Source organism: Medicago truncatula, chromosome 6 (assembly GCF_003473485.1).
Source record: "Medicago truncatula cultivar Jemalong A17 chromosome 6, MtrunA17r5.0-ANR, whole genome shotgun sequence".
Lineage (NCBI taxonomy): Eukaryota > Viridiplantae > Streptophyta > Magnoliopsida > Fabales > Fabaceae > Medicago > Medicago truncatula.
In genome coordinates, this window is record NC_053047.1 from 11470254 (window position 1) to 11496201 (window position 25948).

The 25948-nt window shown below is 32.3% G+C and overlaps 2 protein-coding genes across 2 annotated transcripts in view; both read left to right on the forward strand.

The window, feature by feature from the left end:
* LOC25495946 (histidinol-phosphate aminotransferase, chloroplastic) overlaps nt 1-25948 on the forward strand; it is a 67928-nt gene that overhangs the window by 22276 nt on the left and 19704 nt on the right. The window lies entirely within an intron of this gene.
* Nucleotides 20964-23604, forward strand: LOC25495950 (sucrose transport protein SUC8). Its single transcript, XM_013596216.3, has 4 exons — nt 20964-22312; nt 22555-22618; nt 22903-22946; nt 23100-23604. Exons 1-4 carry the CDS (start codon nt 21062-21064, stop codon nt 23274-23276), a joined length of 1536 nt encoding a protein of 511 aa, XP_013451670.1. The 5' UTR covers nt 20964-21061; the 3' UTR covers nt 23277-23604.

Genomic DNA, 25948 nt, shown 5'->3' on the forward strand with positions numbered 1-25948 from the left:
CAAACTAACACGGTTGCTCATGCTCTTGCAAGAGAAACCACGTTCTTAGTTAGTCCCGCTATTTATTATGATGGCTAAAATATGGTTTTGGTCTCTACAAATATGTCTCGTTTTGGTTTTAGTCCCTGTAAAAAAAATTTGTTGTTTTTGGTCCCTGCAAGGGACTGTTTTCAAAAACAAAATATTTTGCAGGGAGCTTTTTCAAAATCAAAAGATTTTGCAGGGACTATTTCTCTAATAAATGGGTTTAGTCATCATGTGCCACGTGTGTAAATCATCACAAAAGTGGAGCCAAGGACCAAAACCAAAATGATGCATATTTGCAGGGACCAAAAACAACAAATTTATTTTACAGGGACTAAAACCAAAACGAGACATATTTGCAGGGACCAAAACCATATTTTAGCCTATTATGATATACCCGATTGTATTGAATCTTTAATTATCAATGAAATGATATAAGCATGTTTTCCCTAAAAAAAAAAAAAGAAAAAAGAGACCTTTACCTAGCCAAAATATAAATACAAAATTTTAGTAATTTTACTAAAACTTTATATTTCATAACATCTGTATACAAATTTTAAACAAAATTTATTAAAACGAATTTATAAATTGTTTCATCGTCTTGCTGGACCAACCATAATGCAGCAGTTTCTTTTTTCTTTTTTCTTTTTTGTTTCTCAGTCAACTTGGTTTATGCATTAAATGAGTGTGGAATAGTTTGACTGTGGAGACTTAAACCGAAGTGGTGGGTATACTTGCCTATCTTGCTTCCTAGCTTGATCTTCAATTAATGAAACAAAAATTGCTTCAAAATAATTGGTTGGCTGGCTTGCTTAATTACGTCATCTCATCCTCTCTGTTCCAGTCTGCCAATGTGAACAAACAAAAACTAAATTGTATTTTCACACACAATTTAAAATATGAGTCGTTCAATCTTAATCAAACGGTTTATAATATGCGAGCACAATAAATTTACAGCGGTCTTGACGAAAGCTTTATGTTGTATGCAAGTGTGAGTTATATGTCCTACATCAGATAAAAAAAGTAAAGGTTGAACACCTTATAAGTAAGAGGACTCATAAACTCATTGCCTTAAAGTTTTGAATAAGAGTGTGATGTCTCTCTTACTAATGTTGTTGTTCAAGCCTCGATGTGGACGGTATCCCGAGCTTCCTTTATGACTCAATAACTTGCTCATCAGCAATGATGTTTAAGATATTACTACTCCCTCTAGTCTTTATAATAAAAGACAAATGAATCAAATATATTAACTTTTGTTGATCTATGTCTTTTATAAAGAAAAGAGAAAATTTTATATTCAAAACAACATTTTTTAGACTTTTAAAATGTTGAATATACAAATTTCAAGAGAAGATTAACATACTACTAATTAATATCATAAGGGAAATCTTAACTACCTAGACTTTAGCTGTCTCTATACTTTTAGTATTTTCAAAGATGATCAAGCAGAAAATTCTCCTATTTAATGATATCCACACAAGATCAATCATTTGAAAATGAACTCGGCTTCTAAATAGTTTAACATGTATTTGTGTTCAGACCTATTTAACAATTTAATTAGGAGTAGGAGTAACAATCTTTTTTAAAATGTTTAAGACGTTGTCGAAATAGTCCTTAAGACTTTGTTTGAGAGTTTGGTTTTATAGCCAACCTATACATAATGAAGACAAGTCTTGCATTATACACAATATTGTTTTAATAATTAGATCAATTAATCTCACAATTAAATTAAATGAAATGAAGATAAATCTTGCATTATACACAATGTTGTTTTAATAAGCACATTATTAAAGATCATTTTCCTCACGGGTACGCCCATCTACTTCGTCAAATACGGATACACCTCTATGAACTTTGACAATGTTATTGATCAATTCCATAATCCCTAGTATTTTACCTACCCCAGCTCCACCCAAAAGTCCTAATTTTTCGCCACTGCGAGAAGGAGCTAAAAGATCAATTAGCAAAAGACACCTAAGTATTTTCCTTTGTCATAATCGTTAGACTTAAAAAAGCAAATTATACACAAAATTAGCAAAAGACGACTGAGTTGTGATCAAGTGGGACCCTAGATTGAAACAGTATCATCAGTTTCCAACTCAAGTAAACGGGTCAACTTTTAAGAAAGACATGGGACAAACAAGAAGAAAACAAAAAACACAACTTGCTTTGGCAATTTTCCTCTTTTGAAAGAAACACATAAAATAAGTCAAATTTCTAAACTAATTATACTGCTACTATGTATAGCATGGTGTGAATATTTCAAAAGAAAGAAAGAATATGAAGTATGAAAATTGATGCCAAATAATGAATACTTAGATTTCAAGGGGTGGAAAAATCAATGAACCGTGACAGGGAGATAGGGATTAGCATTAATTTCTTAATCTGTCATGAAGAAGAATGGTGTCAACTCTAACAATATTCATCAATGTTCAGATTTTTTTTTTCAAGTAGCTTAGTGGCTAGAGCTCACACAATTAAATTATGGAGAAGTGGAGTGTCTGGGGTTCGAACCCCGACCCCTGCATATAATATGCAATATCTCCACCAGCTGAGCTAAGCTAACGGATTATTGGAAATGAATTACGTTTTTTTTATACAAATAAATTAAATTTATATTGAATTTTTTTTTTTACACTTTCAAAAGTTTAATTACACTTAGGAAAATAAAGTTTGACTGTAGACATTTTAAATAATTTTTATAATATTTTTTTTCTTTAACTAGTGTCTCCGAGATATTTATTTATATTTTTTCATTTTTTGCAAGCACTTTGGTTTGCCAAGTATATTATTTAAATAATATGAATAGAAATTGGAACAAGGAATCCCCGTGAGCTTAACTCAACTGGTAGAGATATTTGCATATTATATACAGGGGTCGGGGTTCGAACCCCGGATACTCTACTTCTCTACAATTAAATTGTGTGAGCTCTAGTCATTAGACTACTTGATAAAAAAAATAAAATTGGAACAAGGATTCTTATGTCCATAACTCAATTGACAAAAGTATCTAAATTATAGGTTGGATACTATGATTGAGATTCGAAGTGAAACTACTTTATTTATGTAATGACTATTATGATCTCTTCTATTAAAAAAAGAAATGGTAACAATGGTATCAAGGGGGTATTTTTCAAACTAAAACAAATATATTTAAAAATATTATAAGGAAAATATTATATATATATAAGATAAGTTTCATGAGATTAATTTTGATATACTACTATAAGTATATAACATTTTTTCACCAAAAAATAAAGTATATAACTTCGTACATTGTCAACCATTCAGGCATTCACAAATCAAGTTTTATATGAATTTTAGGGTGCTTTTAAGCAAATATTTCAATTAATTCCATTCTATTTCATTGTATATCACCAATCCAATATCAAATATAACATATTTAATTAAGAAAAAGACGATCTAGTTGTGATCAAGTGTGGGACCCAAGAAAGCAGCAGAGTTATCAGTTTCCAACTCAAGTCAAGTTTTAGAAAGGCATGGACAGACAGGAACAAACGAAAAACAACTTGCTTTAGCATTTTTTTTCTTTCTATTGAAAGAAACAAATCAACATAGTCAAAGGAGTGTGTGAATGTTGGAGTCAAAATCATGCCAAATAATTCAGCCTCTATTGAATAATATGAATGCTAACATTTTGAATTTATTGCCACTTGAGGTTGCTGTGGAAATTTCAAGGAAACCGTGACGGGAAGATAAAGATCAGCATTTCTTAATTTGTCCACTATATTTCTCATGAAGAATTAATTGTGTCCACTCTAATTATTATTTTTAACAATATCCATGCTCGGATTCTTGTTTCTGTTTTTGGAAAGGTATATTAACTGCAAGCATTTTGGTTTGGCAAGTGGCTCCTATTGCTTTTGTTTTTCTCTTCATATTTCTTAAAAAAAATCGTTAATTGAATGAAAGGTAAAATATGTTTTTGGTCTTTATAAAATTTGGATCTTTTAAGTTTGGTTTAAATGTTCTTTTGGTCTCTTAAATATTTAATTGGTATCGCTTTGGTCCCTTAACTAAAAAAAAGATTGTTTGAGGATTTTAAGTTTTTTTTTTAGTTTCGTTTTGGTCCCTTCTGTTAGGTTTCCGTTAGGGTTTTCAAAAAAAATTAACTCCTGGACACGTGTCACCTTGTCATTGGCTCTGAGTTTTTTTTTTTTTTTACAAAAAAAAATCCCAAAGCCAATGAAAAAGTGACACGTGTCTCAGAGTTAACACGTGTCACCTTGTCATTGGTTCTGGGATTTTTTTACAAAAAAATTAAATTTATATATTTAAAAAAAAATTAATTTTTTTATAAAAAAAAAATATATTTTTTTTGTAAAAAAAAAAAACTCAGAGCCAATGACAAGGTGACACGTGTCCACACTTAACGTTTTTTATTAAAACTAACGGAAACCTAACAGAAGGGACCAAAACGAGACTAAAAAAAAACTTAAAATCCTCAAACATTCTTTTTTTTAGTTAAGGGACCAAAACGATATCAATTAAACAGTTAAGGGACCAAAAGAGCATTTAAGCCTTTAAGTTTAGTTCTTACTTAATTTTAATAGTTCTTTTAGTCTCTAATTTTTTTTCTGCACTCAGTATTAGTCCCTCCTCAATTCAAATTTGTTTAATTTATGCTTAAACTCTTGAGTTTTTGAACAATTTTTTTTGCAGACGTGTTAAGAACATTACTAAAAGGTCCTTTACAAAAAATTGTCGCATAATTTGATTTCTACGTCCATATTTTGTTAATTTTATCTTTAACATTTTTCGTTTTAAAAAATTCATATTTAATTCGTTTCATGTTAAAAAATTCTAAATTTTAGTAAATGAACCTTTCATAGTGTTCTAAACTTGTCTCAAAAAAATCGATCAAAAATTTAAGAGTTTAAGGATAATTAAACAAACTTTGTTGTAACAGGGACTAAAATTCGAAGTATTTTTTTTTTTTAGTAGGGACTAAAAAACCTATTAAAATTAAGTAAGGATTAAACTTAGAAGTTGCCAATTTTATAGGGACCAAAAACATATTTAACCCTTGAATGAACCTAAAAAGTTGATTTTTGTCAAATAGACTTATATACATGGACTGAGGGAGTATATGAATTAAATAATACAATAATAGACGTGGTAGGAAGTATAACCGTCAAAATGGATAGTCCCGTATAGGTCGACCCGTTAAACCATGTAAATTGTAGGGCTTGGACTATAAAGTTTTAGTCTAAATTTTTTTAAGAAATTTTAGTGTAATTATTACTTTTCCTTCATATGCGTTTCTCACGCACTTTGTTTTTTCTTTTAAAATATCATTTGATCAGATTATATAATCCGAACTATGTTTTGAATTATATAATTCAAACTGTTATAAAATGGCTCATGTCTATCCTATGTAGTTCATATTATATTTGCCGAAACCATGCAGAATTGTTCGGTAAATATAATCTGAAATGTGTCAAACTCCTCAGAAGATCATTTTTAGAGGAAAATTGTAGTGTAAAAATGAAAACAGTTCGGATTATATATACCGAATATTTTAACATGCAATTCAAATTATATTTGCCGAACTGTGCTCGCACATTGGCAAAATATGCGTTCCCTGGTTAAAACTTTTTTTTTAGGGCAAATTGACAAATCAAAATTGATTTAAACATGTGTCAAAAAAAAATATAAGAAAAAAATTAATGAGAGCATTGAAACAACACATGTGCATAAAATTATAATAATGTTGCAAATAATCAAATTTACAACCCAAAAACATTCAAACACAAATTAAAAAACATCAAAGGTGCTTTTATTATTATTGTTTTTAAACCGTTAAAAATCTCAACTTCTCAACTGAACTCTCTTCTAATCATTCTCAAAGGTTAATTGAATTAAACAACTTCCTGTCGGAACGATACTCTTTTTACTACTTCGGTAAACCGTGCATTTGCAGATTTACTATATCACGTAGTTTCTGATTTCGACTTATATATAGGACATGTTCGAACTTTAGAATCCGAACTATGGTTTGGATTTTAGAATATGAGCAACGGGTAATTTTGAAAAAAGTAATAGCCTTTTAACACAATCCTAAATAACTTGCTATCCATTTGGACTAGCCGATTGTCAGGATAAGGTTTGTCAGCCAAGCCCTACCTAACCACTATTTATACCCATGTCTTAACCTTGAGTCACGTATGACACTTCTTACTCTAAGCTTGTGATTGCACCTCTTGAACCCCCACTGACTTGGGCGTTGGAGCGCATATAGGTACACAACCCCCATTCGTCTCATCGGAGGATGGCGAAACCATCAAAGCCACCACCACTCCACAATTCAACTGAACCAGACAAACGGCAGACAAATAGGTGGCTCAACCCCAACGAACGACGTATCTAAGCAACTCAACCATCCTCTCATATCCACCCGAATCATATATGAAAAATAACATAATAATGCTTGGTGGACAAAGACACCACCTGTATTTCTTCATATATATCATTATAATTATGACCTTTAATATGATTACCATTACAAACATCAGCAGTATTTTCTTCCACTATATCCATAATCCATGTATAATCCACAATCATCAGTTTCATTATTGTTGAACCAAGTCATTTTTCCACCATAATTAGTATTATATTGATTTTAACGTACATTGCCATGGCCATTATCATCATTGTTTCCACAAACATATCCATGATCAACAGAACTCTTTCTTGCTAGTGATCTCATTATGGTTTGTGAAAAGCAAAAAAGTTGTGGCTGAAAAATTCATTTTCAAAATATTTTAAAATGTGAATGAAATGTGCATCACGTGAATGTACCGAAGTAGGTTTATATTTAATCAATGTCCCACAACTCCCAAAGCCTTTCTTCTAGGACACTTGCCGTTTCATTTGGATAGTACCTTAAAATATAGTTGGAAACAAGAAGGTTCTTTTGAACCACAAGGGGTAATTGTGTTCTAATAACAAGAACTTAAAAAATTAAATCAAATGATTAATGAACTCTATCAAATAATTAATCTTTTGTGAGATCGATTTTTAGATCAAATATTTATGGGTCAGACAATACATATTATAAACTTGAACTTCGGTTATCAAAATGCCATTCCAAAAAAAAAAAAAGGTTTAACACAAAAAATTTAAAGAGATAATTTGATAATGATACAATATTTTATAGAGTAAATAGTCAATCACCCCCCTGAAATTGTAACTTTCGTCAAAAACCCCCCTGAATTTTGCAAAATGTCAAAAACCCCCCTGAAATTGTCAAGCGTCTGTCAATTACCCCCCTCCGTTAATTTCCTCCATCCAACATGCTGATGTGGCCGTTAACTGCCACGTGGCACTGACACATGGTCAAAAAAGTCATGCCACGTCATAGGGGGGTAATTGACTATATTTTATTTTTTTTGGAAAAAATCTGATTTTTTTTTTTTTTAAATCTGATTTTTTTTCTTCTTTTCATAATTAACATTTGTGCCACCCGCTGTACATGCAAATACCCCCTGAAATTAAACATTTATGTGCAAATACCACCCTCAAATTTAAAATTTATGTAGCAAATATCCCCTCAAATTTATAACTTATATGCAAACATCCTCTTCAAATGTAAAATTTATATGCAAATTACACCTTGAATCATAAAAGTTTAATGGTTAAGTAAAACTTATTCTTAATCTATAATTTACTATATCTCTAATAACAATAAAAAAGAAAAAAAAATCACATCTTTAAAATAAAACAAAGGGGGAGAGGTTATTGGTGCATGAATGGATGGTTGTGTGTAGGCTCACGTAGAATTGTTTTTTGGCCAAGAGCTTGGGAATATTTCTAGTTATGCTCCTTCAGGGGTTCCCACGGAACACACCACTAGTTCTCTATCTGTTAAGGCCTAATGGTGTTGCTCGAAATGATGACAAATTATTGCCATTACACTTTTGTTGTTGGAGAAAATTTAACTTCCCGCTGTAATTACACTTTGCCATAACTACCAAATTTACCTTCATATATTATATATATGTCTTGGTCAAATCCTTGTTAATTTTTTTTTTCTGTAGGATCTGCAATTATTTGCTCTCAAAACACAACATTTTGATGCATATGCATCTCTGTTTCCATGTTATTTTAAAGATGTGATTTTTTTTTCTTTTTTATTGTTATTAGAGATATAGTAAATTATAGATTAAGAATAAGTTTTACTTAACCATTAAAGTTTTATGATTCAAGGTGTAATTTTCATATAAGTTTTACATTTGGAAAGGATGTTTGCATATAAGTTATAAATTTGAGGGGATATTTGCTACATAAATTTTAAATTTGAGGGTGGTATTTGCTCATAAATGTTTAATTTCAGGGGGGTATTTACATGTTCAGTGGGTGGCACAGATGTTAATTATGAAAAGAAAAAAAAATCACATTTAAAAAAAAAAATCAGATTTTTTTCAAAAAAAAAAAAATCAGATTTTTTTCATAAAAAAATAAATATAGTCAATTACCCCCCCTATGACGTGGCATGACTTTTTTAACCATGTGTCAGTGCCACGTGGCAGTTAACGGCCACATCAGCATGTTGGATGGAGGAAATTAACGGAGGGGGGTAATTGACAGACGCTTGACAATTTCAGGGGGGTTTTTGACATTTTGCAAAATTCAGGGGGGTTTTTGACGAAAGTTACAATTTCAGGGGAGTAATTGACTATTTACTCATATTTTATAAGAGATAATTTGATCCCACGAAAAACATGTCTTTAATAATTTATTCCTCAATAAGTTGCTCATTTTTTTTAGCATTCAAGCAACCATCATTTAAATAGATGTCATTATTCAAACAAATAAAATAAATAGATATGTCATTGTAAGTATGTGTTTATATATATATATATATATATATATATATATATATATATATATATATATATATATATATCTTTAAGAATAACTTTTTTGAGTTATTCCAAATTACATCTCTCTATATTGTTTTAATCTATCCACCCTAACGATGCATTACAAATTTTTTTTTGAACAAGACAAAATGAATTATATTAACACTGACAACGTAATTACTTCAGCACAAGACGTGCCAAAGTAACCGCGGAAGATACAAGAGTCTCTTTATTTAAAAAATTCTTTTTCTTTTTTTTTTTTGGGGGGGGGGGGGGGGGGGGGGGGTGGGGTGATGTTCTGAGCAAAATTCATTGGATTGGGTTGAAATATATTTGTTTGTGAAAGGAGGATGGAGGGTTAGGCAGTTAAGGGAGTTCAATTTGGCCATGTTGGAGGAGTGGTGTTGGAGGATGTTGGTTGATAGAGGGGGGTTTTGGTATAGGGTGTTGGTTGCTAGGTATGGTGAGGAGGCGGGGAGGTTGGGGGCCGAAGTGATTCTTCTTGGTGGCGGGAGGTGGCGAATAATAGAGATGGGATAGGGGAGGAGGGAGAGGGCTGGTTTGCAGAGATGGTGTCGAGGAGGGTGGGTGATGGGGAAAATACTCTATTTTGGTTAGATAGATAGGTGGGTGGGTAATGTTCCCCTTTGTCAGCGTTTTAGTAGGTTGTTCAACTTAGCGGAGAACAAGTTGGTTTCAGTTGCCATCATGTTCTCGCTAGGTTGGGAGGAGGGTGGTGTTGCGTGGCAGTGGCGGAGGTGTCTGTGGGCGTGGGAGGATGAGTTGCTAGTGAAGTGTAGGACTTTATTATCTAATGTTCTTTTGCAGCCTACTGTTTCAGATGTTTGGCAGTGGCATCCTAGCATTGCAGGAGGTTACTCGGTGCGTTCATGCTATGAAATCCTTACTTCTTTAGATTATCATGTGCTGGATGATACGGCGAAGCTCATTTGGCATCCTCAAGTGTCGTTGAAGGTGTCTATTTTAGCGTGGGGCTTGCTTCGGGACAGGTTACCTACCAAAAATAATTTACATGCCCGTGGTATTATTGCTGAGGCGGACATGCATTGTGTCGCGGGGTGTGGTCAGGTAGAAACCGCGAATCATCTGTGATACCTTTGGTTCTATATGGCAGCAGGTCCAATTTTGGTTGGGATTTTCAGGGGTCGATAATCAAAGTGTTGCTGATCATTTTATTCAATTTACTTACTGTTTAGGTGGCTTGAAAACTAGGCGTTCTTTCCTCCAACTTATATGGCTTCTATATGTCTGGATTATCTGGAAAGAACGCAACAATAGAATTTTTAACAATAGTGTTACACTTATACAAGATTTAGTGGACAAGGTTAAGTTTCACTCCTATTGGTGGTTGCGTGCTAATAACACCGCATTTGTGTATGGTTGTCAGCAGTGGCGGTCGAATCCGTTACTTTGTTTGGGTATTGGCTAATGCTTGCTTTTGTTCTTAAGTTACTTTACATACATTTTGTATTTTAAGTGTCCTCTTTGTCACACCTTGTGCCAAGGAGGCACTTTGGTTATTGTGAATATATTCCATTTTGGCTTCTTCAAAAAAAAAAAAATAGTCAATGCCCAAACACTGAATAGGGCTTGACCACCAGGACTGAGTCCTGAAAACAAAATTGGCATTACAAGCTTTCATCCACCACAACGATTGTGACTTAATTTTATATAACAACTGAATTATATAACATTCCTTACTTTTTAACAGCTTGCAATTGCGTTCAATCCATATGGTCCAAACAAATAAAAGCCAAATCATATGAGGAAAGGATCGCCGCTCCTTTAGACCACCTGTGTAATTAATAAACTGCAAGAAGTGATCTGAAAGAACCTGAGAGTCCACCCCATAAAACCCAATCCAAGCCCGCACCAATGACCAAATAGCACCAAAAGTAGGGCATGACAAAAACAGGTGGGCAGTATCCTCGACATGACCGCACCCCGCCACACACATTCACGCTGCAGTAGTGTGAATGCCACAGTTAGCCAAGTTGAATCTAGTAGGAAGCCTGTCACGAAGAAGTCTCCACGCAAAAATCGACACCTTAAAATGAACCTTTTTGTGCCAAATGAGGTCCATATTAGGATGTACCTGAGGTGTCTCTTGAGATGTCAGCAAGTCATAAGCCGTACGAACAAAGTAACCCCCATTCGAGTCCAAGAGCCACTGCCAAGAGTCAGAAATAGTGTCCTGCAAAGTAACATTAGAAATTTATTCCCTATACCCTTGTAACATTTCATCCTCCCACACCCACAACCTCCGGCGCCACTTCCACGCCTCCCCATCATCCTCCCACCCCAACAAAAACAAATTCCTAACTGATATCAACTTGTTTTCAGCCAACTCAAATAAACGACGAAAACACTCACAAAAAGGAACATCACCACACCAACAGTCACGCCAAAACAAAGTTGAAGTCCCATTTCCTACCCTCCTCCTCACACAGTCCCCAAACAACCTATCATCACCCCCACCCCATCTTGAATTCTCACTATCTCCCTCCACCAAGAAGAACAACTCCGGCCCCCATCCTTCAGCCTTCCATCCTCCACACCATATCTCTCGCCACCAAAACCCTTCTCCACAATCCCTCCCTAGATATTAACAAGCGCCAACACCATTTCCCCAATAAAGTGGTGTTGAACTCTCTCAACTTTCTAACCCCAAGTCCTCCATACTGCTTCCTTAAACACACCGTATTCCAACCTATCCAAGAGATTTTCCTATTTTCCTCAACTATCTCACCTCCCTCTTGAACCAGAATTTTGTGCAATAATTGAAATTTGAGAATTATATTTTAATCAAAGATAAGAAAAATAAAATTATTAGAATCTAAAAATAATATTGAAAGTCACTAGAGTTTTACGGAATCCAAATTCTTTGTAAGATAAGGAGAATTAAATTATTGGAATCTTGCTTAAAAAAAATTATAGGAATCTAAATAATATTGAAAGTCATTAGATTTTTATGGAATCCAAATTATTTGTGGAAATTCAAGGACATAAAATAGAGACCATATAGACATAGAATTGAATTTGAAACCCAAAGGCAATTTTGTACAGTGATTTAACTGTGAGAATTATATTTATTAAAAAAAAAATTGTGAGAATTATACGTTATTCTTAGATAAGGAGAATAAAATTATTGGAATCTAAATAATATTGAAAATCATTAGATTTTTATGAAATCCAAATTCTTTCGTAAGATAAGGAGAATAACATTATTGGGGAATCTTACTTCAAAAGAAAGTTATTAGAATCTAAATAATATATTTTTTTTTAAAATAATATTGAAAGTCATTAGATTATTATGAAATTCAAATTCTTTGTAAGATAAGGAGAATTAAATAATTGGAATCTAAATAATATTGAAAGTTTCTCTCAAAAAAATAAATAAATTGAAAGTCATTAGATTTTTATGGAATCCAAATTCTTTGTGGAAATCCTTAAATGTGTGAGGTATAATGCTATCAATATTGTATTAAATCTTTAAATTTGTGAGCTATTTTCATTACCGTCTTCAAATGTATCAACACTACAAAATTAGACATCTCTTAACTATTAATAATTTAATAGAAAATGACAAATAAAAGACATATTTAAGGGTCAAACTATCTAATAGAATACACATTTGTGATTCATCTTTGGTGGGTGATGCTTTCAAAAGAAAAACACACTCATCCCTTGAAAGTTCAAAAGTAGATGGTTAAACTGGATTAAACACAACACTAAAATGTGATTATTTTCTTCTCACATTTTTAAGGAGAGAAATACTCGATCTGTGTCAAAATAATAGTCGTATAAAGTTTGTGCATAATTTAAAAAAAATGATAAAATTAATATTATTTACTAAAATACCGTTGTTAATTGTAGCTAGTGGAATAATTAAATTAGATGAAATTCAATAAATAAGAATATAATAGTTGTCGCTTTAAAAAAAGAATATAATAGTGGAAAAATAAATAAATGATGCATTTTTTTCTAAAGTGATAATTCATTTTAAAACATAAAAAAATATTAAAAAGACAATTATTTAAAGACAGAGGAGGACTCGCTAAGACAAGTTTATTGATTTTGGTATTTCGAACTAGGTATATATTTGGTGGAATACGATCCCCTAATTATTTCTGAAGGTTATTATATTAGTAGAAACTTCTTCATGATATTTTCTATTTAATTTATTTTATTGGGTTTCGTTTATTAATATTAATTTTATTGTGTTAAATATGATTATTGTGTTATGAGTGCCAATATTGTTTAAATGTCAGTAGTACATAATGATGTTTTTACACTCCAAACTTTAGGTTTAAAACAATGATAAAATTGACTATCAGAAGACACACTTATATATATTTTTGTGATTTATTTTTATAAATTCAATCACTATCCAGACATTTATAAACTAAAATTATTATTTACTCGTGTGAAATTCATGCAGAGTCTCACGAGTTTACGAAAGATCTGTATTTAAAATAGACTCTACTTTACTTTGACTCGTATGAAATTTATTCAATATCATATATTTAGAATTTTCTAAAATTTACTTTTTTTTTATTCCTTAAACAATGTATGAATACACTTGTTAACATTTTCCTTTAATTAATTATATATAAAGTAGTAGTGTTGATTCAAGTAAATGTCAAAGGGTAGCATATATCAAAGTTATCAAATAGCCTATCATTTATGAACTACCAAACTTATTCAACAAATACATCTCAAAGTTGTCAAATAGCCTATCATTTTTGAAATACTAAATTATATGCAACACGCTTGAAATGATGAAGTGTGTAGAAGAAATATTGTGCACAAGATTTTGACAAAGTGCAATTGATAAGCACGTTTACTAAATTTTGAGAGGCAGTGGTCTCCTTGTCAGCACTTGCATATTGTCGACTTAAAGTCAAATAGTCAATGAGTAGTTGTTCATTCAACCACAAAAATTGCACTTTCTTTATCTACTTCTATGTGGTACACTTTTAAGCCCTATGACTTATGTGAAATTGAGATTAAAATATTTCATTTTTTAACCTAATACAGTAATGATTGTGTTAAAACGTGCATGTAGGGTGACATTTTTACAGTTAACTTAAGAAGTAAAAATGACATTATACTAAGTCTCCAGATAAGGATTAAAGTTATTTCACCTTTTTTCTTTGTGATTTAGAAACAACCAAGTAATAGAGCTCAAGTAATAAATGAGATTCATAAAAAATGAATCGTTCCGAACGACAATCTAAGTTCAATATTTGATTGGAATAATTCTTAGCTAGACTATCATTTCCTCACAGCCGAACTTCAAATTACCAAGACAAATGCGTATAAATTCACAACGTGATGTTTTTAAGAGGGATGGGAGCCCTAATGCTTGTGGTGCTTGAAGTTTTTTTTTTTTTTTGACAGAATGTGGTGCTTGGAGTTAGGGACTCAAAGGAGCATGTATTGCATACGTCGACCACAATTTTAGGGGATCTTTTGGTTTTATTACAAAGTTGTTGTTTTCAACTCAAACATGATAAGGTAATAAAAGGGTTGCTGTTAGTTTGACACACTACGCTGTGGTTAATTTGGAGGGGTTGAAATGAAGTCATTTTCTCTTCAAAGACACCGATGGTAGAAGACGTAGTGGAGAAATTATGTTCCCAATGATTTGGTTAATTTACATACCATTTAACATATAATCTCGCATCGAAAGTTTGTCGTATCCTTGTTAATCCTTTCTCCTTCAAAAATGTGTTTTTGTTAATCCTTTGAGACACTAAATTTGAAAGTCTAGCCCTTCTGTCAGATTTAGACATGGCAACAAAACACTAACCTTCTGAACCAAATCTAAATTGACGGGGTTTCCCCGCTTTGATAGGGTTATGAGTTTGGATTTCTCCGTTTTCAAAACATGGGTACGAGATGGGTAATGGAGATATAAGTATCCACCCCGAACCCATACCTAAACTCATTCCGAATGTAAAAAAATAATTTATTATTCCTTTTATATAAATAGAATCTGAAACCCTAAATCATTTCACTAACACAATCAAAGTTTTAGTCTTTCAAACGACACTCACTTCTCTAAGTTCTCTCTCTTCTCCTTCCATACCTCACACCCTCGGTCTCTCTCTTCTCCATCATTATAGCCATCGATAACTCTCATCTATTTGCTAGATAATGCATTACAACATTGAACCTGGGGTTGAAAAATATTTATTTATTTACTAAAATAAATTATCTACTGCGAGGATGGGGAAGGAGCGGGGATACCCGAACCCATCAGGCACGAGGATGAGATTCGACTTCTCATCCCCGTTGGATATGGGTAGGGTAATAACTAAGTATTTGGGAGTAAGTTATAAGGATGGTGAAGGTAAAACCCGTCCCCAACCCGCCTCATTGCCATGCCTAGTCATAACCAACTCTTATCAGTATAAACAAGTTTGTTTAAGATTGCACAATAGTGAAAAAGGGTGAGATATATAGTTCAAAAATGTCACTAATTAAAACTTATTAGGAAACAATATTCTTATATAATTTTACTATGATTTAGTTTGGGCACACTCTATCTCACTTGAGAGATCGAGAGTGGGAGGGAGGGGGGAGGGAGGGTTTGACACCAAATTATAACCGTTGATTTTTTTTGATCTGAAGACTTATATTTGTTCATTTAGAATATCATGTGAACTACTCTCACACGATTATCCTTCTGTCTATTCCAACACGATATCTCGATTTTTATATTCTTCCATTCTACCCCTTCTTCTCTAATACGATACCATCCGACATAAAATTCATGGTTCATATTTTGTAATATAAATTCAATCTAATTTTATTGTGGTGCCAAATTCCAATTTTGTATTCCCCAAGTGTAGGAAAAACTGCAATGAAATGTAAGAAAATTGATTATTACTATTCGTAAACCGTGAAATTGAATGAAACAGAGAAGGGATCCGCCGAATATGTGTCAGATTCGATGTTCCAACAACGGATCGTTACTTTCGGAAGGGATATAGGGTTTGTGACCCAAGTTCAATTTTGCATTCCCTATGTGTAGATCTTAACAAGGTTGTTAGATTTTTTTATTTATGGCAGAGAATATGCAATTGCATATGTTCTGGATCGGTCAGAAGGCCAATCCCATTGTGACACATGGGTAAACATCCACCAGACTAAGGCCCATCGCTTGAAGAAACACACCGATATTAGTACACTTTACTCCACTAGAGCACGCCTCCATGCATTAGATACCGTACACGTGTCCTTTAACTGCATATCACAGAGGCAGTTATTCTCACCCACACCTATATAAGGGCAAGTTAGCTTCACCCCCAAGATATAATTCACTTTTCCCACACTTTTTACGCACTCTTTTCTCAGTTCCAATACTGAATTGGGCGTTGAGGTGCTAACGTGTCTGCATGAACCTTTCGTCTCACCGCAAAGACTCGTCGCCACCGTACCAGATCACTTTCCGCTACCGTTGACTCCATCAATTCCATCAATTCATGGCGTTCATGGATATGAAAGGCACATAAGCTCTACCTTCGTATTTTAAGAAGAGACATAAAATGATAGAGCCATAATATTGTGAGAGTGGTTCACATGAGATTTTAAATGAGCAAATATTAGCCTTCGGATCAAAAGAAATCAACAGTTAAGATTTGGTGTCAATGGATCATGACTTATATATATAATAATAGTTTACACCCATCTAAAACCTTGAAGGTTTAAGTTAACAACCTACACCCACATTGAGGCAACTTTAACGATAAGACATGAAAGGCAAAATTTAAAAAATGAGATTTTTTTAATTAATTAAAGAAAACTTACGAAACTAAGTATGTAATTAAAATTCGTTTAAATAGTGACAATGAGTTTGTTGGTGAAAATCAAATGAGTGTAGTTTGTTAGCTTACATATTCATAATTTTTGGCGAGTGCAAAATAATTGTTTTTTTTTTTTTTTTTTTGCCGCTGATAGATAGAGGGAATGACTATTGTCATTGAGAATTCAGATAAACAAGTGGAGGAGTTGGGTTTGAACTTCGGTCACAGTGTCTCATGTTTGGTCTAACAATTATTACATTTTTGTCAGTTTCTACTATATATATATATATATATATATATATATATATATATATATAAAGAAAATTACCCCTTTCAGCACACTTTTGAGTTGAAATTTTCTTTCCAAAAATACTCTTAATTTTAAATATAAATAACATATGTAACAAAAATATTACAATAAATTTAATTTAAGGAGAAAATTACACACAGTTCCTTATAAATTGTTCTTACTGTTAGCCAATTATAAAATAACACGTGGATTACTAATCCATGTCAATAATCGTCCTCGTTAACCCTCTTTTACCTCCGTAACCACATATCAATCTAAAAAAAAAATAACACAAAACAAAAACTCATGTTACTTTTATCAGCCGCTTTTATGTTGTATATCTGTGTTTCCCTAAAAAAAAGTTGTACATCTGTGTTGTTCCACTCAATACAACCGACAAAGACTGCCAAGTATTTTCATATCCTTACACAAAAAACAGTATTTCCATATCATTTTATTATTTTATTTTATTAATATTATTATTTTCTTTTGTTAATATAAGTTACTCTTCCTTAGCCTTTGATCAATTGTAACAAACGTGAGCAAAAAATAATGGTAAAGATTGGACTTTAAATCCTCTAAAAAAGATTAGTAACAAACATGAGCAAAAAATAATGTTAAAGATTGAACTTTAAATCCTCTAAAAAAATATTAGTAACAAACATGAGCAAAAAATATTGTTAAAGATTGGACGTTAAATCCTCTAAAAAAAAGATTAGTAACAAACGTGAGCAAAAAATAATGTTAAAGATTGGACTTAAATCCTCTAAAATAAAAAAGATTAGTAACAAACGTGAGCAAAAAATAATGTTAGAGATTGAACTTTAAATCCTCTAAAAAAAAGATTAGTAACAAACGTGATCAAAAAATATTGTTAAAGATTGGACTTTAATCCTCTAAAAAAATATTAGTAATAAACGTCAGAAAATAATGTTAAAGATTGGACTTTAAATCCTCTAAAAAAAAGATTAGTAACAAACGTGAGCAAAAAATAATGTTAAAATTTGACTTTAAATCCTTTAAAAAAATATTAATAACAAACATGAGTAAATAATATTGTTACAGATTGAACTTTAAATCATCTAAAAAAAGATTAGGACTCAAAATATTTTAGAAAAAGATTTTTTTAGCACTATATTAAACATTAAATATCAATAAGTAGGGTTCTCCAAGTTCATATTTCGTTCCCTTATTGTTTAGTTTTTCTCAACCTCTCCCAACTCTCTGCATCAGAATTCAGAATGAACCTGTAAGTTTTTTTCTTTTTCTTTCATGTTACAACTAATCAAAGTCGATTAATTTTATGGATTATTTGACTTTGCTGGTTTATAAGTGATTATGATTCAAATTGTTCATGATTAATTTCAAGGATTATTTGACTTTGCTGGTTTATAATTGCTTATACAAATTATGATAGCGTGACTTTTTTTTATATAAAGTAAACCGTGGTTTTTTTAATTATTAAATAAATCATTATTTTGTTTAAAGCAATGTTTCTTTTACATAACATGTAATTTATACATTTATGTTATGATGTTACTAATTACTATTAAAATATACAATAAAATATCATTATTTTATCTTTATTTTATATGCATGCAAACTAAAATATGTTGAGTTCATAGATAAGTTTGTTATATGTCTTGACAATATTTTGTTTATAAATCAATATATCAATAAATTCCATTAATATTTTAAAATTTAATCAAAACTCTACAAACAAACATAATAAAATAAGCACATGCGTTAACGCAGTAGAAAGAGCGGACAGACGGGCACGATAGTGCCCGTCTTTCCGCTAGTATATATAAACACTACTTGGAAAATCAAAATTAGGGAAGAAAATTAGTGACGGAAAAAATTAAATCCCCTCACAAATTCCTTTGTCGCAAAATTTAATGACGGAATCAAAGAGAGATTTCATGTTTTCCCTCATTATGTGCAGGTGGTTTGAAATCGCGTCGATCTTTATTTCATTTGATTTGGTTTCAATGTGTCTCGGTTTTATGGAAAGAACGGAATGATAGGTTATTTCAGAATCGTCAAAGTTCTATACCACTATTGTTAGATAAAGTAAAATCAAATACCTTGTGGTGGTTGAAAGCTAGCAACATAGTCTTTATTTTTGGTACACATAGTTGGTGGTCGAGCCTGCTTCTATGTATGGGCATTGACTATCTTTGATGTAATTTTGACAGGGTTGTAATCTTTTTGTGATTGTTTTGGCACGTCTTGTGCTTCAACAATTACAGTGTTCATAGTAATATATTCCATTTTTGTTTCTTCAAAAAAAAAAAAAAGTTTTCCTTCATTAATTTTTGTTTTCTTAGTAGTGATATACGAGATTTGTTAACTTAGACCAACCGAAAAACATTTAGCTCTAAGTTAACAAATATGCACATTTTCATTTGATAAAAAATTCCACTAATCCCAAATCAAATTAATTTTAAAATAAATGATAATTGAGAAAATTGCACTTATTTTTATTTTTATGTAAAATGTTCCAATTTTTCTGTAAAACTATTTCGTAATTTACAAAAATAATCATCTGTTTAAAATTTGTGGAATAGTTAGCAGTGAGTTTTTTCTCCAAACGAAAATGTGCATGATAAACTTTTTACACTTAGACCTTAATGTTTTTAATTTGATCTAATTAAGTCAACAATCTCTCTCTATATATATATATAATTAAAGACGAGTAATGATAATTATAAATTAAATTTCCCTCAATAATAAAAGATAATTATAACTTAAATTGTTGGAATATGTTGATAATTGTGATTTTATCATGGACGGTTAATAATAAAATGGATAAGGTAAAGTAATCCATTTCTAGTAGTATAGAGAGAAAAGATAGTTAACAATAATAAATAATTTCCCTAAAGCAATCCACAATCCATTTGTCATGGACGGTTAACAATTTCCCTCAATTAGAAAGATAATTAACATGGACGGTTAATAATTGTTTTACTTAATACAGAGAAAAGAGCAACTCTTTTTTTTTGGTGTCCAAAATTCGAACGCTAAAGCTTACATATATTATATATTGTCTTTACAAACTGAGAGCTAAGTTTGTGGACTGAGAAAGGAGCAATTAACATAATATAGAGAGAGACAGCAACCGATGATTATAGTTAGTACATCATCATAAACATTCCTTAAAAATAAAGTACATCATCATATATTAGTACATACCTAACTAAATATATTAATCAAAGAAAATAATACCAATCTTTCAATAAAAGTGAACAGAATACAGAATCTGAAAACAAAATAGAAATACTTTACTTTGTTTGTTTCCTTTAAACTAAAATTAGTTTTCTCTGAATGTTAGTAATAAAAACTGCTGAATCAATTAAATACATTGTTTTTCTAAGGTCATCTAAAGGTCTTTAAGTTTTTTCGTTTTTCCTAAAGTGGTCCTTTAAGTTTCAAAAGTTCCAAACAAATACTTTTAGTTTTTGAATCGTATCAAACAAGTCCTAATGTGGATAGCATAGTTGTAATTGTTTTCTTGAACTCATCTTTGGTACCAAATCTGACTTCTAACACCCGCTTAAAATTAGTCATCTTTTTAGGCATGCATGAGAAATGGTGGATAATGTTCTTTATTGCTATTATCTGAATCATCACCATCATCCTCTAAAAGGACTTGTTTGAAACGATTCAAAAACTAAAAGGATTTGTTTGTGACTTTTGAAACTTAAAGGACCACTTTAAAAAAAACGAAAAAACTTAAAAACCTTTAGATACATTTGAGGTTTTTCTAACTAGATGTGTATAAATATGACGTATTATTGACTAAGAATTTCTAAGGATAAGGACACTGTACATAACCAATACTAACTACCACAAAAATATATACACATAAGAGTGATGCAGACCCATACATAATCCCATTCTTCTCATCACATTATAAATTCACCAGAGAGAAACACTTCCCTTACCAATTAATTCTCCAACCTCTAACAACTTTCTTAGAGAGAAAGCACTCTTTTGCTCTCTCTCTCTCTCTATAACTTTTTTATATGTCTTCAACCATGGATGCAACACCTCCCACCAAGAACAACAATGACAAGGCTTCCTCCCTTGAATTGGATAGTGTCCAGCCTGTTTCCAGCCCCCTTCGAAAGATGGTCGTCGTGGCGTCCATCGCCGCCGGCATTCAATTCGGATGGGCCCTACAGCTCTCCCTTTTGACCCCATACGTGCAGACTCTTGGAGTTCCGCACGTATGGTCTTCTTTTATTTGGCTCTGTGGCCCAATCTCTGGACTCCTTGTCCAACCTATTGTTGGATACTATAGTGACCGAAGCACTTCACGCTTCGGTCGCAGACGCCCATTTATTTTTAGTGGAGCTCTAGCTGTGGCTATTGCCGTCTTCCTTATCGGTTATGCGGCTGACCTTGGTCACTCTTTTGGCGATGACCTGTCGAAGAAAACCCGGCCACGGGCTGTTACATTCTTTGTCATTGGATTTTGGATCCTCGACGTTGCGAATAACATGCTCCAAGGACCGTGCCGTGCTTTCCTTGCCGACCTTGCTGCCGGTGACGAGAAAAAAATGAGAACAGCAAATGGTTTCTTCTCTTTCTTTATGGCCGTCGGAAACATCCTCGGGTATGCTGCCGGATCCTACAGCAAACTCCACAAAATCTTCCCCTTCACCGAAACCGAAGCATGTAATGTCTTCTGCGCGAATCTTAAGAGTTGCTTCTTTTTCTCCATCCTCCTCTTAATCATCCTTGCCACGTTTGCCCTCATCTACGTCGAGGACACACCAAAGACAAAGCCAGAGGTGAAGGATGCTGATGAGACACCGGTTACTTGTTTCGGAGAGTTGTTTGGTGCATTCAAGGAATTAAAGAGACCAATGTGGATATTGATGTTAGTAACAGCCGTGAACTGGATCGCGTGGTTCCCGTTCTTCTTGTTCGACACTGACTGGATGGGCCGTGAGGTGTACGGAGGAGTTTCAGGAGAGAAAGCATATGATACTGGTGTGAGAGTTGGTTCTTTGGGACTTATGCTTAATGCTGTTGTTCTTGGTTTAATGTCTTTGGCTGTGGAGCCATTGGGGAAATTGGTTGGAGGAATTAAGAGGCTTTGGGGAATAGTTAATTTTATTTTGGCTATTTGTTTGGCAATGACTGTCCTCATTACCAAGATAGCTGAGCATGAGCGTCAGACATCCGGTGGTGCAACCATCGGACATCCTTCTGATGGTATCAAGGTCGGGGCCATGCTCTTCTTCGCAATTCTTGGAATCCCTATGGCGGTAAGTAATTTTTTCAATTCCCTCTTTAAGATCCCTGTGTAGTTTTATGGTGCAGCAGTTGTATAAACAATTTAGTGAAGAAAAAAAATAATTTCTCTTCAAATCTAACGGTCTTCACAACTGCTGGACCGTGCTTTATAGCACCAGGGTCCACTTGGCGAATATTATTATTTAATAGGTTTAGTATATTTTATTTTATACTAATATGAAGTATGAACTATTTGGTGTGTATATTTGTACAGATTACTTTCAGTGTTCCATTTGCTCTAGCATCAATATACAGCAGTGCTTCAGGGGCAGGACAAGGTAATTAAAGCAATCATTTTTATTTATCAAATCATATGGATTTAATTATATACATATTAAGTATAAACATGTTTTACACGGTTAATTAATCATAATCTTTAAATCATTAAAAAGGTTGGAATTTTTTTTAATTTTATGAAAAGGCTAAAAAAATTATTCACTTAAATTTTTTAACATTAAACTCAAAAGATATTTAAAAAAACGATTTTACTGCACATGTGTAAATTATCCAAAATATATATCTTATTATGAACTTACTTTCTCTTTTCCTTCAAAATATTCAGGTTTATCTATTGGAGTCTTGAATCTTGCAATTGTGGTACCACAGGTGAGAATCTATTTATTTCATCTTCTATTTCATTATTCGTTTTTATTTAACAATAAATACAAATAATTTGTCAAAAAAAAAAACAATAAATACATTTAGACTTGTTAAAAGTTTGTTTCACAATTTGACATAATTATTTTTATGTATGTACAGATGTTTGTGTCAGCACTAAGTGGACCTTGGGATGCAATATTTGGTGGTGGTAATTTGCCGGCGTTCGTGGTGGGAGCCGTGGCTGCTGCCGTCAGTGCGGTATTGGCGATGGTCTTGTTGCCGTCAGTAAAACCAGCTGATGAGGCCAAGGTTAGCCTTGCCCCAGGCTTTCACTGATTCATTCAAATATAAGGAGATTTACATAGGTTTTTTTTTTTTTTTTTTTTTTTTTTTTCCATCAATGTGGAAAAGTTAAGTTTATAGCATTTTGATTTGAAAGTTGTGTGTAATAGATATATTTTTAGCAAGAATGAATCAGTGACATAGTGTTCGTGATTTTTTTTTGGTTAGATGTAAAGTGTGCCAAACTAAGCACAAATAAATGTTTATATAGTGTGAACATAGGATCTTGGACAATTTAATTGGTAACCTAAGGGGACCTTATGTGAAGTGTACCAAACCTATACTCACTGATTTCAATGACATACTTTTGTGCAATTATATATTTTTTTTCTTTTTCAAGTAGTTTAATGGCTAAAATTCACATCTATAAGATGAATAAGTGCTTATTGACTCTTTTCTACTTATTTATAAATATTTTTCAATCCCGACCTAATGGATTAACAAAAGAAAAAACATGGTAACTATGCACAAATGCACAATAATCTATTATCTTAATTAAATAATTTCTCTAGGTCTTATTTCCTAATTTCCATATGCTTGGTCCTCATGATATATCTTCAATCCCAAAATATAATATAATATAAATTAATGGTGGTAATAGAGTTTGGTGATTTCTCTATAGAGACTTGCTTGCTATTTAGTGCAAATAGAAAACAGATGATATCCCCGTGAGCTTAGCTCAGTTGGTAGGGATATTGCATATTATATGCAGGAGCCGGGGTTCGAACCCCGGACACTCCACTTCTCCACAATTAAATTGTGTGAGTTCTAGCCACTAGGCTACTTCACCAAAAAAAAAAGAAAACAGATGATGAAACTTGGGACATGCCGGCAATAATTGCTTTTTACATTTTAAAAATAATTAATAATTACTACCTCTTTTTTTAATTATAAGATTCTTTAAAAACAAAATTGATTTAAAAATAATTAAATAATGTGGAACTTCTGAGTCACCTTACATCTGTCACAACGATCTTCTCTGTAAGTATGAGTCTTTTCAATCATTATACTTCACTTTAAGCAGAAGCTTTTTTCTTCCATATACACTTTCTTGCACTATCGTCGACCGCATTAATCTCACACTTACCACACCACTATTTTAGTTATTTTATTCAGTCAATTACCAAAAATATTATTTATAATTATATTATAATATATGAAAGAAAATGCACTATTGTATTACTACATACCTTATTTTCAAAATTATAATTATGTGATAAAATCCAATCTTCATCTTTTTTTTTTTATTGATTATTTTTTTGAACGACAAATATATATTGAAAAAGAATTTTGGAAAATAGTACAAGAGGTACTTCTCCCACATTTTGGAACCTAGTACGAACAGTACTAAATCTACAACAGAAACAAATCAGAATCAACTAGCTTGTTTGATATATAGTGGCTAAACTTTAAGATTATATGCTAACAAGTATCTTGCTGCAGGGTGCTTCAGTTTGTCATTCCTATTGTTCTTGGATGCAGGAATCAAAATAATGAAAATGGGATTTTATAGAGAGTACATTATTCATTGCATGAAAACTTATAATCTTTTTTTAAATGTAAATCTTATTTCAAAAGTTTGTACGAGAGGTACTTTTTTTACTCCAAAATTTGAATTTTTTGGGGTGTTTGACACTGTTCCGATTCTATAGTTCGCAATGACTAAAAGAGTTACAGATTTTATAATTTAAAATGTAGTTTTACAGAGATTACACAAACAGCTCCAAGGTGCTCTAGGTTCCAACAATATACGAAGTGTCTCAGATTTTAGAATCCAAAGAAAAAATATTAAAAAAAAGGGCGCAATAGGGCGGGAAAAATAATAAACATTTTAAAAATGCTACTAAAACTCCTTATTACATGAGTTTTACCTAACAATTGTTCAAATGTTACTGGATATAATTAGTAACATTTTTCATGATTTAGTAATATTTTTTCAAACGTTATTAGATCTCAATTTTGTTGTAGGTGATATATATGAATTATTTAAGAAATAATGACGTAGGTATCAATTCAGGTGCAAAAAGACCAAAAAGGTGAGAAGGGGAGTGTGCAAGGTGTAAATAGCAATTTTCAGGTAGTTCAAATAGCAATGAAGTAACATTATTGGTCCAATTTCAAAATTTGTGGGTGTGCGCTCAAGTGACTTAGGCAATGAAAAATGTATAAGGGTTACTGGTTAGTAATAGTGTACTGTTAGTGTTAAGCATAAGGGTTAGTAATAGTGTACTTTTTAATTATTAAATGAATGAGGACAGTTCCAAGCTCAATGATCCTGAGAAATTTCTTGCAGATGAAGGAATCAGTGTGTAATGGTTTCTTGCTTCAACCATAAATAAGCTTGTATAAGAGCTCTTTTGATCTATAACGCGCATAATTTTTCTTTGCAACAATGGCGCAATATATCAGATCGTTGTTGAATCCACTGCATCACAAATTCATTGTAATGTGTATCATATTCCTCCTTCCGATGGATTTTCACCTATTTTAATTTCTCCAGTTCGTATGACTCAAACTATCACACTTGGGCTTGCCTCATGAGGCGTACTTTTGGCGCCAAAAGATAATTTAATTTTGTCGATGGAACAATTTGAGTTCCAAACTTCCAACTCCTTTCGATCCAAGTTTGAAGTCCTGAACTCGTTGCAACATTGTATATTTATAGA

Bases quoted from the DNA above. Each gene is read 5' to 3' on its own strand.
- LOC25495950 (XM_013596216.3), top strand. From the start codon at position 21,062: ATGTCTTCAACCATGGATGCAACACCTCCCACCAAGAACAACAATGAC. The intron at 22,313-22,554 runs GTAAGTAATTTT...ATATTTGTACAG, and splicing joins TTCTTGGAATCCCTATGGCG to ATTACTTTCAGTGTTCCATT. The intron at 22,947-23,099 runs GTGAGAATCTAT...ATGTATGTACAG, and splicing joins TTGCAATTGTGGTACCACAG to ATGTTTGTGTCAGCACTAAG.